We start from the raw sequence: 16,450 nt of genomic DNA, 5'->3' as shown, positions 1-16,450 counted from the left end.
TTTTTTTTAACCAACACCAGTCCTGATCATAATTACCAAATATTCACTCATTTTCAGGATTTTAACCCTTTAAATGTCAGTTTGTTTATATAATGCCACTGTTGTTTTTTTACACACACACACACACACACACACACTTCTCAATACACACATACAAAACACACTTTGACATTCATACAACACACCAACACAATTTTAGCTGCATAATTTATTCAATTGGCCTGCAGTGCTCTATAATACAGCAAACAGAAAATAGGAAAAAAGCATGTGTTTGCTCCATAGGCTAAACATGAGAAAATATTACAAATGTAAATTTTGTAGCCAGGGCTCCTGAATGAAAGCATAATATCATAGAATTCATGATTTTATGCTTTAATGGCACTGGGATCAAATATTGCCGTTTTAATGAGTTTCAATGGGGACATTTTTGTCCTCAAGGTCCTGAGTGTAACTATTTTGTGTACACAGGGAACTGAGGTTGAATTATCAAAATTCCCCCCAAAAATACACACTTTTGGCAAAATTTTTGCCATTGGATTTAACACAGCCAAAATGATAAAAAAAAAAGAATAAGACAAAAATGTCCCGAAGTTCGCACAAGGGTTAATTATTTTTATTAACAATATATTTTCGTCCCTATGTAAATGCAGTCATCAGCTGTTTTTCCTTGCATATTACTGACAAACAGTGCTGGTCATAGTGTTGTCAATCGCATTATCACAGTAAATATGAGTTGAAAAAAATACATTGAGACCCATCACGATTTTGTTAGGTTATGTTTTTGTTTTGGTTGCAAGGAATATTCCACACAAGTGTTGCCATATAGAGTTATTAAAAAAAAAAAAAAAAAAAAACTTGCTAGATAAAAAGTCAGATGTAAAAGCCGCAACAGATGTTACTTTTAGTAGACTGTTTTACTTTCTTATAAAGTTACCTGATGCTTGGCGACCTTGGTTTTGCCTTTAAAACTAGCCTTAATAATGTAGAATCATCTCTCTGTCTGTCTATGTGTTGGTATATATTTCCTCTGAATCAAGTTCAAGATGAACACAACAACAGACTGTGCAAATACATTTGATAGCAATCGTCTTTCTCTAGATGAAGCGTAGAAAGATAGAGGAGCATCTGTGGAGACTGGAAGAAACAATTATACAGAGAGGAGATAATCAGAGAATAATGCCTCAGTATGCCGAGTCTGTTCATTGGATTACTATCAGAAAAAACTCCTCTCCTCTCTATCAGGCCTGTGGGTGAGGGAGTCTCATTAAGCGGCTCTGGACAGAGTGCAGAACTGCAGTTAGTTCACTCGTTGTGCTGTTCTGCTCTCGTAATGAATGTTTTAGTTTAGAGACTGAGGTGCACTAACTCCTGTTCTCAAACCCTATGTAACATCACACTGCTTCATTCTGTCTAGGTCATCTTATTATACAAATGAGATTAAAAGCCTGTATTGTTTTCATTCTTAAGCTTTCAAACCTAGTTTTAATGTGTTGATGAATGTTATGCAAGGATCTTATGATGTAAAATTGATATTTTTCATGGGTTTGGCAAAATGTGATTTATTTTATTTATTTATTTATTTATTTTTATTATTTTTTTTTTAAATCGAGTAGCCAAATTTGGGCCAAAACAGTCATTATTGCCTGCTAAAATAATAGGATAAAATGTCTAAAAACCAGCAAAACTCTTGTTAAAAGTACTGAAGGCATTTTTACTAAACTCAAAAAAATTAAAAAAATAAATAATCATTTACGATTTGTTCGTGAATCAGACATCGTGAATCAGACATCACTACTCTCTATTTTCAGACAACTCGATGGACCAGGATATGATGTCACGCAGAAGAGCTTCTGGTTTTAGTAAATAACACCACAAATAAAACAAAATCTTGTTATAAAAATGTTAAAATATACCGTCTGCTCACTTTCCATCTACAATAAAAACACGCAGCTTTGTATATGTATCCTTTGAATTGAGCCAAGAGGTCAGGCGTCTTCCCGTCATGTAGATTCGCAGTTCAGAGTTCACTAAACTTCAACTTTGGTATGCAGCATCATACGAAAGTTCTTTGCATGAGCTTGCGTTTCCCGCATTTGGATGCGTTTGAATGGGAGTGAATGAACCCCGTGTAGTGTGACCGCCCTTTAACTCGCAAGGATAAGGAGCAGACACAAAACTAACCTTTTAAACTCACGGACTCATTTAAGAACTGCACAAATAAAAGGCACATTAACATATTTCACTATAATATTCACAATGTTACTTACCCTTAAACGCATACCTCAGGTCTTTAGAGACTCGAGACCTCATTTCACCCCCTTTACCTCATCCATTTTTGGGAGTTGTGCCTACACCTCTTTAGTATTCCTCAATCTATGTCTTATGAATAGTGAAACACACACACAAAAAAGGCAAAATTGCAAAAAAAAAAATTGCAAAAAAACAATTTGTAGTGTGTCACTAGGGACACTAGATATGTGATACTGTCAGGGTTTTTTTTTTTTTTTTTGCACTTCCATAAATTATATTTTTGTTTATTATATATCTATATACTTTTACTATCACAGGATATCTATTTCTTTGTTTATTTCAAGAGACATTAGTATTATATTCATACAAATAAATACTATATCATGTTTATTTTTGGTGAATCAATGGTGAATTATCAGTATCTCATATGCATGTACACATACATATCATACATGTTATTTTTTTACTCAAGGTGGCGCTATTGTTTCAGTGATTGACTTGATTTACATTTGACATTGCTATTTGACGAAGACGCATCATGGAAGTAAACTATAGCAAGTACAACACATGAACAGTATGATATGACTATTGTCATTTGGGTATACTACTGAAATTATGTAAGTTGTGCATCTATTTAGACTCAATAAGTGCCTGAGAAAATACATATGTGTAGCTTATGTGTAGATTGTGTTATGTGTAGCTCAATATGTGTTTGACAGCCAGCTGCATCTCAGGAAATATATATATATATATATATATATATATATATATATATATATATATATATATATATATATATATAAAATATTCATTCATTCATTCATTCATTCATTCATTCATTATAAATATTCAATTGGCCACATTTGAAGTATGTACTGCAGTATGTAGTCATGTTGTTCTGTTGTTTATGTCATTACTACACTCTGAATGGACAATGATGGCCCTTACCCAGCGTGCATTATTGCTCATTACAGGTTATCTGCTGTACTAAATGCCATATGGAAGGAGGTTATGAAACAAAACTTTTCTGAAAATAGTTTTGTACACACACACACACACACACGTTTAGTAAAACAATTGTGACAGTCATTGAGTAGCAAATGGAGCAATTAATTACAGCCCTCCCCACTGCTTTGGAAACGCAGCACAGAGTAAAACAACTATGAAGGACAAAACAAGAGTATAGATGGAGTGAAAAATATTCCGTTTTTGAGCAGAAGGAAAGGTTTGGGATGAGCAATCCCAGATGGAGTGGATTGAAGGCAGAGTTTCTCTCTCACTTATCTACTAACTCTCTCTGCTCTTCTCTCTTTGTTAATGTTTCTCTCTTCACTCCTGTCTCTGTGATGTGCATGCGTGGATCAGCACTTGTTTGTGGATGCACTTGATGAGAAGTCAGAGAGCTTGATGGGGGGGGGTTGCTAGGCGACAATAGCACTTCCATGTGATGAGTTGTGTTTTGAACGTCTCCAGAGCAGTGGGAGAGAGCAGCATGCTGGGAGAGAGAATGAGTCTGCTCATGATGTTCCACCTCGGGGCACACCATTGGGGTGCACAATCCAGCAATCCATAACCTTACAAAAGTCAAGAAATCATAACGGTGCCGACAGAGAGAGAATGGTGTAGATCGATAATAACAGACTTTGAGAAAAGACAAGTGAAACGTGGAGAGAGACAGAGGAGGGGAAAGTTCAACTCACAGTTTGAATGAGAATGCTTTAGAAGGAGGAGTCTCTGGGTGAAGGTTTTGAACATTTTTAAAAGCAATTCCAATGCATCAGTCAGAGTAAGAGAACACAAACATATCCATACCAACAATGCAGGCCCTAGCATTTTGGGGGACCTCAGCAGATTTTCAAAATGCGGCCCCCCTACCTACAATTACACCTATCCAAACACACCCAACATTAATAACTAAGCAAGTTTAAGTTGTGCAAATAAACAGGTCTATTTATTTAAAAGCATAAATCTTAAAAATGCAAAACTATACAGGTATATCTACTTCAGAAGTACAAAAAGAAAGAACATGTTTTAAACAAACAAATACATATCACATGCACAAATTAATACATATATTTAATGAAGTTATGTGGAAATGAATAAGAAATAATTAAATTACCAAATTAAGGTATGGTAGGCTACAGGTGATGATATTTACACTTGCTGTAAATAGTGGCATATGCTATTTAGCACACTGGTGTATAATAAAACCGTATATAATCAATAACATCAGTGTATGTAGTATAAGTATTGTGACTGAACTTAACTACATTGTTGGCAGTGGGAAGAAATGCACATGATGTATCATGTAATTGTACCTTGTCACTGCTGTCTTTAAATGTGGACCGCTTGTTTAGAGCAGTCTCGTCAGGTCCACGAAATGGGTAACAGAGTCACCGCCATGACCCTCGTTTTCATCCGGACCATGAAATGCCGAGCCACTGGAAAAAGCCGCCAACCACGCATTCCAGACCGGGAAAGGCGTGCGTGCACCCATCCGACCCCCTTCTCTGCACCGCCCAAGGTTTATTGAGCCCCCCGATCATGACGAGAACACCGTGTTAAGGCTACTTTCAGTGATATCACACTCCCCTTAGATGCTTTCTTTACACCATTTGTGTTCATTTTTATTTAAAATAAATGACTGTCCGATGGCATGTACAGCCACTGTCTGTCTTCGCTTACATGAATTGATAAGGGGAGAATAGTGAAATAGGCAAAAGGTGGACTTGAACCAGGATCGCACATGCAACTAACCAGCTGTCTTTCTAATGTCGCCACATCAAATCGTAGACTGATGGAGGTCAAATTCATATACTTATCTCTCCATGTCTTCAAAGTGTATGCAATCATTTAAATAGTTTTGATAGGTTCCATCAGATTATTGGCAGGCATATAGCTGGGCCGTGTGCCCAGTGATATTTACACTCACTGCAAATAATTATTTGGCTATACTGAACCCGTGGTGGGAGGCCCCTGTTGGCCGCGTGGGCCCTATGCAGCAGCATATGTCGCTTAATAGGCAGGGCCAGCAGGGTCTCAGGGTCTTTTCCAAGCATTCCAGGTTCAGTTTATTTAATTTAATAATTCCAAATAGGGCTATATATAGTACAGCCTTTATACAGGTTACCATTAAAAGCTAATGACTTGCAGCTAAATTTGGTTTGTATACAGATTAATTGATCTTATTGATGTCAAGTGCATCTAAAGTCACGTGATCCATGACTAGGTGGTCTTCATGTACCCTCACATCTCTCTCTGTCTGTGTTTTTGTATTGTATTTAACACCTGTCTCTTTCTTGTCTTTTCTCAGGCCAGTCAGCTTGGTGTTTACAAAGCCTTTGTTGACAACTATAAAGTCGCAGTTGAGACAGCAGAGAAATGCAGCCAGGCAAACAGCCAATTTCAGCAGATCTCTGAGGTGAGTTTATCTGCAGCCTTCAGTGGGCACAGTCAAAGTCTTTCTGGCAAGTCAGTCCACTGGCGGCCATATTTGGATCACTCTCGGCAAGCTATTCATGAAAGTCATGAAAGTGCAGCTCCTGTCTACTTGAATGGGAGAACACAGAAATCTCCCCCCAAAAAAACCCACCGGAATAATAAATTGTGCTTCTTTACCACTTGATTACGCTAAAAAAAAATGCCCGGCTTGTATAGCTAATGCTCATGTGTGTTCTCAAGTTGATTGACAGGCGATGTCTGTATCTAAAAGGTGATTGGCACGTTTTCCTGTAAAGCGGTACTTCCTTTCTACATCCATTGACTGTTGGCTGTTCCAGTTTCTCCTGTTCATTTTAATGAATTCATCTTTGCTAAATAGTCTCTTGTTAGAAATGGTCAGTGATTGGCTAAGGTATTTGCAATGGTTCAATTATTGATCAGTACAAAATGTCCTATATGTTTAAATGTTTTTTGACGTAGCACATAGTATTAAGTTATGGCATCTTGTGACATTCCGTTAAAGCGTTAATCCCAGTGAGCACATGTACATTGCCGAAGCATCTGTAAAGCAGCACATAATCTTGAAAGCAATGTGTTCTGTTTTAAGTGTTGTACAAACCAATTATCCTAAGGGGCTGTTCACACTGAGGCTGTTTGTCTGCACTGTTTTCGAAATATTTTTCTATATAAACATGCGCTAGACAGACCTCTTTGGCCACTTTTTTCCAGCATCTCACACTGGAGCGCCACGTTTTTTACAAGCCACGTCAAGTTAGTTCCATTTGTTACACTATGTCCAGCTTTTTTAATGCAACAATGCTTTCGGTTTGAACGACCTCTAAAAAGAGCAGATTCAAAGCATTATAAACAATAAACATTGTGAAAAGTTGTTGTTTGTATTTCTAACATCCAAAACAGATAATTCTACATGTCATTGACGAGTGGGCCTGATGGAAAAAATCTTCAGGGCATGCGAGCCAATAATATTTTGTTAACATAAAGCTTCTAACAGATATCGTGTTATAGTAGGTGTAGAATATTTTGTTCACTATACCTGTATAAATAAAATATCTGTGTTTATTGGTTAAATTTTTTGATCATGAGAAAAATTTATGTATGGAGAAAATTGCTCTCTCCATGCACTTTGATTGTTTATGAAGTTGCATCAGAAGTTGCCCAAGTTTAAGTTTATGTATGTAATGATTTAAACTTTTGACTTCACCAAATTAATGTACAGAACTTTTCAGTTTCTCTGAAATCATGCTGATCAGTCGTCCATGATTTTAGTTCTTTAATCTTCCCATTCTGTCAAAATGACGGATAACAATCATTCGTAGTGCAACCTCTGAAAGAGTCTAAAAAATGCGGCGCTCCTGCACGAGACACTTTAAATCATCGAGACGTGATGCAACATCCGTCTAGTGCAAGTCAACTTAGGAAAACAATTGAAAATCAGCACAAAGAGACACAAAACATGTTTGGTGTAAAAAGCCCCAAGACAACTGACAACCTCATGTGGGCCACTTAAAATTTCAAGCGGCCCGGATTTGTCCTGTGGGTAGCAAGTTAAATAGCCCTGGCGTAGATGTACAAACATTCTTGAATCCACATCTCGGCAACGTACCTGTGTTAACATACAGTTGTGCTCAAAAGTTTGCATACCCTGGCAGAAGTTGTGAAATTTTGGCATTGATTTTGAAAATATGTCTTTTATTTAAGGATAGTGATCATATGAAGCCATTTATTATCACGTAGTTGTTTGGCTCCTTTTTAAATCATAATGATAACAGAAATCACCCAAATGGCCCTGAACAAAAGTTTACATACCCTTGAATGTTTGGCCTTGTTACAGACACACAAGGTTACACACACAGTTTTAAATGGCAATTAAAGGTTAATTTCCCACACCTGTGGCTTTATAAATTGCAATTAGTGTCTGTGTATAAATAGTCAATGAGTTTGTTAGCTCTCACGTGGATGCACTGAGCAGGCTAGATACTGAACCATGGGGAGCAGAAAAAACTGTCAAAAGACCTGCGTAACAAGGTAATGGAAATTTATAAAGATGGAAAAGGATATAAAAAGATATCCAAAGCCTTGAAAATGCCAGTCAGTACTGTTCAATCCCTTATTAAGAAGTGGAAAATTCAGGGATCTCTTGATACCAAGCCAAGGTCAGGTAGACCAAGAAAGATTTCAGCCACAATTGCCAGAAGAATTGTTCAGGATGCAAAGAAAAACCCACAGGTAACCTCAGGAGAAATACAGGCTGCTCTGGAAAAAGACAGTGTGGTTGTTTCAAGGAGCACAATACGACGATACTTGAACAAAAATGAGCTGCATGGACAAGTTGCCAGAAAGAAGCCTTTACTGCGCCAATGCCACAAAAAGCCCGATTACAATATGCCCGACAACACCTTGACACGCCTCACAGCTTCTGGCACACTGTAATTTGGAGTGACGAGACCAAAATAGAGCTTTATGGTCACAACCACAAGTGCTATGTTTGGAGAGGGGTTAAGAAGGCCTATAGTGAAAAGAATACCATCCCCACTGTGAAGCATGGTGGTGGCTCACTGATGTTTTTGGGGTGTGTGAGCTCTAAAGGCACGGGGAATCTTGTGAAAATTTATGGCAAGATGAATGCAGCATGTTATCAGAAAATGCTGGCAGACAATTTGCATTCTTCTGCACGAAAGCTGTGCATGGGACGCTCGTGGACTTTCCAGCACGACAATGACCCTAAGCACAAGGCCAAGTTGACCCTCCAGTGGTTACAGCAGAAAAAGGTGAAGGTTCTGGAGTGGCCATCACAGTCTCCTGACCTTAATATCATCGAGCCACTCTGGGGTGATCTCAAATGTGCAGTTCATGCAAGACGACCAAAGACTTTGCATGACCTGGCGGCATTTTGCCATGACGAATGGGCAGCTATACCACCTGCAAGAATTTGGGGCCTCATAGACAACTATTACAAAAGACTGCATGCTGTCATTGATGCTAAAGGGGGCAATACACAGTATTAAGAACTAAGGATATGCAGACTTTTGAACAGGGGTCATTTCATTTTATGAAATCATGTTTTATGATTGTGCCATTCTGTTTTAACCTACAGTTGAAAATGAATCCCATAAGAAATAAAATAAATGTGTTTTGCCTGCTCACTCATGTTTTCTTTAAAAATGGTATATATATATTACCAATTCTCCAAGGGTATGCAAACTTTTGAGCACAACTGTATCTGTTATTTGAATTGTTATAGTATAAAATATGTTCTTCGTGTTATTTATATATTTAGGTGTGTTTTTAGATGTACTGGAGCGCACACATACACAAGAAGCTTTCCTCATTTCCACATCATATTTTTCTTTATTATTCTAGTGTCAAATTCTGCTGTCAAAGCCAGATGCGAGCCCAGTGCAGTGTAGGATTTTTGAGCAGGATCTGTGCAGTGTGCATTGATAGTGTGCACTCTTCTCTCTTGACAGAATCTGAAAGTTAAAGGACCTAAAGAATCCAAGGACTGCACCACCAATTCCACCATGGAGGGTAAGACCAAATCTGCGGTGAAATGCACGAGCTCTTAACATTTAGTGTGGATTTTCAATCTGAATCCTTTCAAATGTGTTTTTGAATCCTGATGTGTTGATGAAGGAAACACAAGATGGTTCATTGAAAGAGAGTGAATGGATATGCATGAATGAGCAAGAGAGCAGTGTCTCTTTAAGAATGAGCTCAGCTCTGCATCTTCTACTTGTGTATGCAGCATCCACAACTCAAGTGTTTGTGTGTGTGAGGAAGAGAGCATGCTTGCTCATTCTGAGTGTTTTGTGTGGGAGATTGTATCCGAAGTGCGAGTGTGTGTGTGTGCTCTCTCTCTCTCTCTCTCTCTCTCTCTCTCTCTCTCTCTCTCTCTCTCTCTGTCTGTCTGTCTCTCGGCGGTGTGTTTGTGCGCTGAGAGAGGGATAAAAGGGGGTGCAGAATGAGAGGGAAGCAGTTGGAGAGGACTAAAGGAACGGGGAAACTTTGTCATGGAGGTTTTACTGGTTCTTCGGCTGTGTTGTAACTGCACCTACGGTAACTATGCAGCAATTTAATGCTTTGATAGTCTGCTGGTATTTTACTAACAGCTTTGGATGAGACTCAGTTCTTGATTGTTCTGAGGTTCGGTAAGTGAATTTGTAATCTAATTCAGTAACTAATAGAGTCTTTCTTATTTCTTTCTTTTCTTTGATAGTTTTGTTCAATATGACATTTTAGTTATCTAGCCTATTTATTTGAAAATCCGTTAGTTACCATGTTGAAATGCTGCACTTTGCGTCCATATATCCATATACCCATATATCTAAAAGGCATCTGATTGGGGTCGTGAACATAGAGTGCATTCAGAAAGTATTAAGACCCCTTCATTTTTTCATTTATTTATTTATTTTTTTCCACATTTTGTTATGTTGCAGCCTTATGCTAAAATGCTTTAAATTATTTTTTATTTTTTTCACGTCAATCTACACTCCATAGCCTAAAATGACAAAGCAAAAAACAGATTTCTGATAACTTTGCAAATGTATAAAAAAAATAAAAAAAATTAAATATCACATTGACACTTGAAATTTAGCTCGGGTGCATCCCATCATTTCTCTAGATCAATTTTGATTGGAGTCCACCTGTGGAAAATTCAGTTGTTTGGACATGATTTGGAAAGGCACACACCTGTCTATATAAGGTCTCACGGCTGAAAATTCATATCAGAGCAAAAACCAAGCCATGAGGTCAAAGGAACTGCCTGCAGAGCACAGAGACAGGATTGTGTTGAGGCACAGATCTGGGCAAGGCTACAAAAATGTTTTGGCTGCACTGAAGGTTCCCAAGAGCACAGTGGCCTCCATAATTCTTAAATGGAAGAAGTTTGGAACAACCAAGACTCTTCCTAGAGCTGGCCGCCTGGCCAAACTGAGCAATTGGTAAGAGAGGTGACCAAGAACTCAGTGGTCACTCTAGTTGAGCTCCAGAGATCATGTGTGGAGATGGGAGAAGCTTGTAGAAAGACAGCCATCACTGCAACATTCCACCGATCTGGGCTTTATGGCACAGTGGCCAGACACACAAAAAGCACCTAAAGGACTCTCAGACTGTTAGAAACAAGATTCCCTGTTCTGAATAAACGAAGATTTAACTGTTTGGCCTCAATTCCAAGCGTCATGTCTGGAGGAAACCAGGAACCGCTCATCACCTGCGCAGTACCATCCCAACAGTGAAGCATGGTGGTGGTAACATCATGCTGTGGGGGTGTTTTTCAGCGGCAGGGACTGGTCCGGGTTGAAGGAAAGCTGAACGCAGCAAAATACCAAGATTTCCTTAATGAAAACCTGGTCCAGAGTTCTCAGGACCTCAGACTGGGCCAAAGGTTCACCTTCCAACAGGACAATGACCCTAAGCACACAGCCAAGACAACGCAAGAGTGGCTTAGGGACAACTCCGTGAATGTCCTTAAGTGGCCCAGCCAGAGCCCGGACTTTAACCCAATCGAACATCTCTGGAGATACCTGAAAATGGCTGTCCAATGACGGTCCCCATCCAACCTAACAGAGCTTGAGAGGATCTGCAGAGAAGAATGGCAGAAAATCCCCAAATCCAGGTGTGCAAAGCTTGTCACATCATACCCAAAAAGACTTGAGGCTGTAATTGCTGCCGTAAGTGCTTCAACTAAGTACTGAGTTAAGGGTCTGAATAAATATGTCAATGTGATATTTCAGTTTTTTCTTTTTAATACATTTGCAAAGTTTTTGCTTTTGTCATTATGGGTTTGGAGTGCAGATTGAATTTTTTTTTAAAGCATTTCAGCATGAGGCTGCAACATAAAATGTGAAAAAAAATTAAGGGGTCTCAATACTTTATGAATGCACTGAAACGGAGCCTGAATATTCATTATTATCCTTATCACTGACTAGTCGTTCAAACAACCGACTGACTAGTCGATTATGAAAATTGGTAGTTTAGCACATCCCAAACTGATTTACTGTTTGGAAATACATTTGTGCACATTAACATCTCTGCCTGCGTTTACTCTTTGAAGTTCTTCATTCCACCCCAAGGTGACTTGAGGATTTCGCCCCATAATGCACCTCTGCAGTCACCACAGCAATGGATGATAGACAGATAAAGGTTCACTTTCAAGTGCATAAGGTTTGCTGGGGGTGGGACGGGGACTGTATAGAAAGACTAGATCAAGAATTGATCAAAATGCATCCGTACACTTCAAAATCAAACGTAAAATTGTACAGATTCAGATGTAATCAACCCCCTCAAGAGTGCAGCTACAGCTCAAGAAACTGTGAACAAGAGGTTTAAAAAACCCAAGAGAAAATGTGAGATGTGATTGCAATACTTTTGCAATATTTTATTTTACTTTATTTACCATGAGTGGCATTTTTATAGATGCTTTGTCAGTATTATGTGTGAAACAATCATGCCAATAAAATGCTTGAGATTGAGATTAAACATTTTAAATGTTTGAGAGAGAGAGAGAGAGAGAGGTTTTAGGAGGATGTTATAAGTGTGAAGTCTAATAAATAGGCTACTAGTGTCACAGTCGGATAAAGTGAGAGGTGAAAACAGAACAACTGAGAAAGAGATCATGGTTAAACTGTTTTCCCCTACTGGCCAATAGTAGCTTGAGTCTTCCTGAGTATCTCAGTACGAGCTAATGTCAGAATTCGTCTTTTAAGTCCAGGTATTGATTTTGCTCACACATCATGTGTCTCTAGTAGCTTCTAACACTGGCAGCAGCCTGCTTTGTCCAGTCATGTTACTGAGCACTATCCGGTCCAATCACAGAGCTCAGTTCATTCCTGTCAGACCCGGGCTGCTGTTACAGGATTCCTCAAGCGCTGTTTGGTTTTTAGCAGAGCATAAGAGTCAAGTCATTTTTATTTGTATAGTGCTTTTCACGACACACATAATTTCAAAGCAGCTTTACAGAAAATTATGCTTTTACAGGAAAAGAATCTGTAATATCTATAATGTCTTAGTCATAATTTTGCAGTCTAATAAAAACATGATTGTAAATTGAACCTTAAAATAAATAAATATGTAAATAATATTTATATTTAGATCCCTAGTGAACAAGCTAAAGGCAACTGGACCTAAATGGAACTGGCTTTCCTCTTTTAGAGCTAAAATAAATCATAATCCCAGTGACAACCAGCTTTCGACACTTTGTAAATCAACTGCATGTAGATGTTTTGAGAAAATATGGAAAAGAGAAAAACGTTTCACTGAGCTAAAAGTTAGACATTTGACTCAGAGGGGCTAATCGAAAATCCTTTCAGTGTCCTCATTTCTGACTATTTGTTCTGAATTAAAACCGTTTTCATATTTTATTAAAGAAACACACTCCTTTCTGTTTTATACTAAAAGGAATGTTCCGGGTTCAATACATCTTAATGCTGCTATACGTTATGCCACTTATAAAATGTCTTTATTGCTTGACAGATATCACTGAAATAGGTGCCCTAAGAAATCACATTCTTGCCTGCATTTTGTTTTTTGGTTTTTAAGGCGATCAGAAAACTTAACCAATCAGAAACACTCTCTGCTTGTCAACAGAGCGCAACAGTGCCCATCCACTTTTTCAGCCGTGTTGGTATCGGAAGTATTTTTCCCATTAATTTTTTCCATTGGGATTTCATAAAAGAGTTCTAACCCAAGAACCAAACCAACCAGCTCTGAAGTGACATTACATTACAAACTGGTATTTGAAGCAAAGAAATTATTGAAAATCAGACAAAGGTACAAGACTGTGTAATTACTGTCTTTAGTAAGGGAATGATCCTACAACCCCATGAAGCACTGCAAAGGATGTATTCGAATTAAAAACAACGAAAAAAATACATAAAACTATTGATTTAAAGTTGTTTATTATAAGTATAGAAGCATATATTTAAAATTTGCTGGCAAAATATTTAGAAACAATATACACGAGTAGTACACCGACTCGATTGCGTCATTCACAGTGCGTCATGGAAGTGGGCAGTCACTGCTCTTTTGCTGTACTTTGTTTGCTGTGATTCAGTAGTTCAACCACTAACAGGACAGTTCATGTGATCTTCTTCTGAGGAAAATTAGAATTCTTCCTCACTGTTCAGGATAATCTGGTGAGCTTCCTCACGTGGGTAGTGTGCCATCTTCCAAAAGAAATGAAAAATAAATGAATCTGATGAAGCTTGATGCCACTTTTGTAGCACTGATGGGTACGTTTGCCATATTCTTGAGGATCATCCCAGATCATTACCGTATGAATTGTGCGCTCTGCTAATGTGTGTTCCTAAGAGCTGTGCTAATGAGATGAGACGGAAAAGCTGTTCCTCTTGTTAGTTTCCTACGCATTACATAATCTGAGAATATGTATTTTGGATTTAAATTGGTTCATTTAAAAGTAGACATTTCAAGGTTTCTATAGACATATTTGTCATGTCTGTGCGACAATTATATGCAGAGTTTCAGTTCATTTTTGTGACGTGCTCTAAGCAAAAGTTCACAGAGATTGACGCAACAGAAAGTGCGTCCTGTTTTTTTTTTTTCTGTATTTTACAAAAGCAAAATGTATTGTTTTTATTGTGAGTGGACACAAAAGTAGACCCTTTACAGTTTGGAATTATTTCTTCCTCTTAGCTGCATGACCATAAATGACAGAGTATTTTAAGTCGTTGCTGTTGTTATAAGAAAAAAAAAAACCAAGTGATCACGCCAACGCCTCCGTCGACTCCAGATTTACTTACGCATTTGTTACAACTTATTATGTACGTACGTGTTGTTGTATTGTACTTACATTTAAAGTACCTGCATTTAATAACATCTGTAGTTACACTGTTAACCTTAACCCCTAATTCTAAATCTTGCCCATACTCCTTTAACCTACACATACCTCAACCTCAGTATCAGCAAATGCACATCTTTGACATTAATTGTTCAACTCCTGTCATGACCATGTAAGCCAGTACACTCTGAGCAACTTTTGTATGATATGCACAAAAATACATGAAAGGGAATGCTTACTGTACATACCAAAAACTCCATCCACAGAATTTACGTCTTTAATGCTTTTCTAGAGGTTCATCTGTCTAGAACAGTAGTCCTACTGCTAAAAGAATTAAGATTTTTACAGTTTAAATAATATCTTTTTAAATGAAATTAGCACAATATGAATGCTTTAACAAAATGTCCCTCATGGGGACCGCTGGCTGGTCCCCACAAGGTAGGTTTTCTCAGGTTTTACTATCCATATGGGGACATTTGGTCCCCACATTGTAGTATAAACATGGTGCAAACACATACACACACACACACACACACACACACAAACATTTACACCCTCCTGTAATTGCGCCATCACCTGCTGCTCTATTTCTCTCATGTTCTTCTAGCTCTGATGAATATTAAACTCCACTCCTCTTTTCTTCAATCCAGGTGGATGAATATATAGGAAATCAGTAGCTCTATTGATCTAGAGGGGTTTATTCTGGGACTCTGTGTGAAGGACATCTAGGAAGGAACCAAATTAGTGTAAAAGCATCTATGCCGAGAATGTGCTCCAAGATTGTGATTGGATGTCACAATTTATACTGAATTTCCTGATTGGTTCCTTTTCACATCTTATCAACTCTGATTGCTCGGGCTCCATTCGGTGCAGTGAGCCAGATTATTCTTAAGGAGCCAATTTTGCGCATTCATTCATGACAACCAGAGCAAGTACTTACATGCATTCGCACACACACACTCACACACATGCTTGCATCTATTTATATGGTAAAATCTTGGTCCTAAAGCAAAACCAGTTGAGAACAACTGCACTAGTTGATGTGAGAGCGACTAGATTGCTTACTGTTGTATAAACTTAAACAGTAGTGTTCTCTTATTAATCTACTTGGATACCTTTTCTTTCTTTCTCTCTCTCCATTTTCTCTCTCATAACATTCATCAGCCCTGCAGAGACTCATGGGATATATGTGCTGTCAGAGCGCTCAGTTGTGTTGTGATTTAGTAATTTGATTAGACTTTGTATTGTGAGCGAATGAGAGGGGGCTGTCGGGAATCATCGTCCATTAGAGTGAAAGAAAGCAGGACCACCACAGGACCCCTCCATATAACTCTGTCAGTGATAAAGACGTGAGCTAAGAGGAGGAGAGTGGAGAATTCTCCCTCTAGTGCTGTCAAAGATATGAGAAGCCAATGTTTTTCCTAAATATTGCTCACAGGAGACTTGATCTGAGTGTGTATGTCGGTATGCTTTCCAAAACTGTGTAATAGTACTCATAGTGTGACCTGTGGGTATTCTTGGTGAGCTGTAGACCTTATTCGCAGTAGTGTCATCTTTGATTTTTTTATGTGAATGAAAACGAGGCTGTGGGGGATAGATTTGGAGTGTCTTCAATGGCATGTTGAGCCATGGTGCTCACATGAGAGATCTGTTTCAGAACACCTTCACCCTTTCTCTCCCCAATAACTTTATTTCTGTCTCTATCCAATACAATTTGCAAAAGTTCAACAATAAAATTAAATTTAATTACTCATCATCCAAACCTCACGGCATGGTGGGTGCACTCAGTTTTTTTAAAGGTGCACTGAGTCATTTTTTCCTGATTAAAAAAGTTTTCCACACCACTAGGCGTCAGTGTAAGTCCAAGATGACAAATTCAAAACATTACTAATTGCACCTTTAAAGTGAATATTTGCATTTGTATGAATGGTCCCCTGTGATGCC

The 16,450-nt window shown here is 38.2% G+C and overlaps 1 protein-coding gene across 5 annotated transcripts in view; it reads left to right on the top strand.

Annotated features, from left to right (window-relative positions):
* The window catches only part of LOC127421257 (active breakpoint cluster region-related protein), a 290,552-nt gene that overhangs the window by 147,904 nt on the left and 126,198 nt on the right, over window positions 1-16,450 (top strand). For 4 of the 5 annotated variants that reach the window (XM_051664144.1, XM_051664153.1, XM_051664160.1 and 1 more), the window contains 2 exons: window positions 5,564-5,671; window positions 9,180-9,240. In XM_051664144.1, coding sequence (XP_051520104.1) covers window positions 5,564-5,671; window positions 9,180-9,240 — 169 coding nt within the window. Of the gene's footprint in view, window positions 1-5,563; window positions 5,672-9,179; window positions 9,241-9,603; window positions 9,769-16,450 lie in introns of those variants that run through there. The other variant, XM_051664177.1, reaches the window with a different exon arrangement.

The sequence above is a fragment of the Myxocyprinus asiaticus genome, chromosome 3, assembly GCF_019703515.2.
Source record: "Myxocyprinus asiaticus isolate MX2 ecotype Aquarium Trade chromosome 3, UBuf_Myxa_2, whole genome shotgun sequence".
NCBI lineage: Eukaryota > Metazoa > Chordata > Actinopteri > Cypriniformes > Catostomidae > Myxocyprinus > Myxocyprinus asiaticus.
This window is presented reverse-complemented; position numbering and strand designations above follow the sequence as displayed.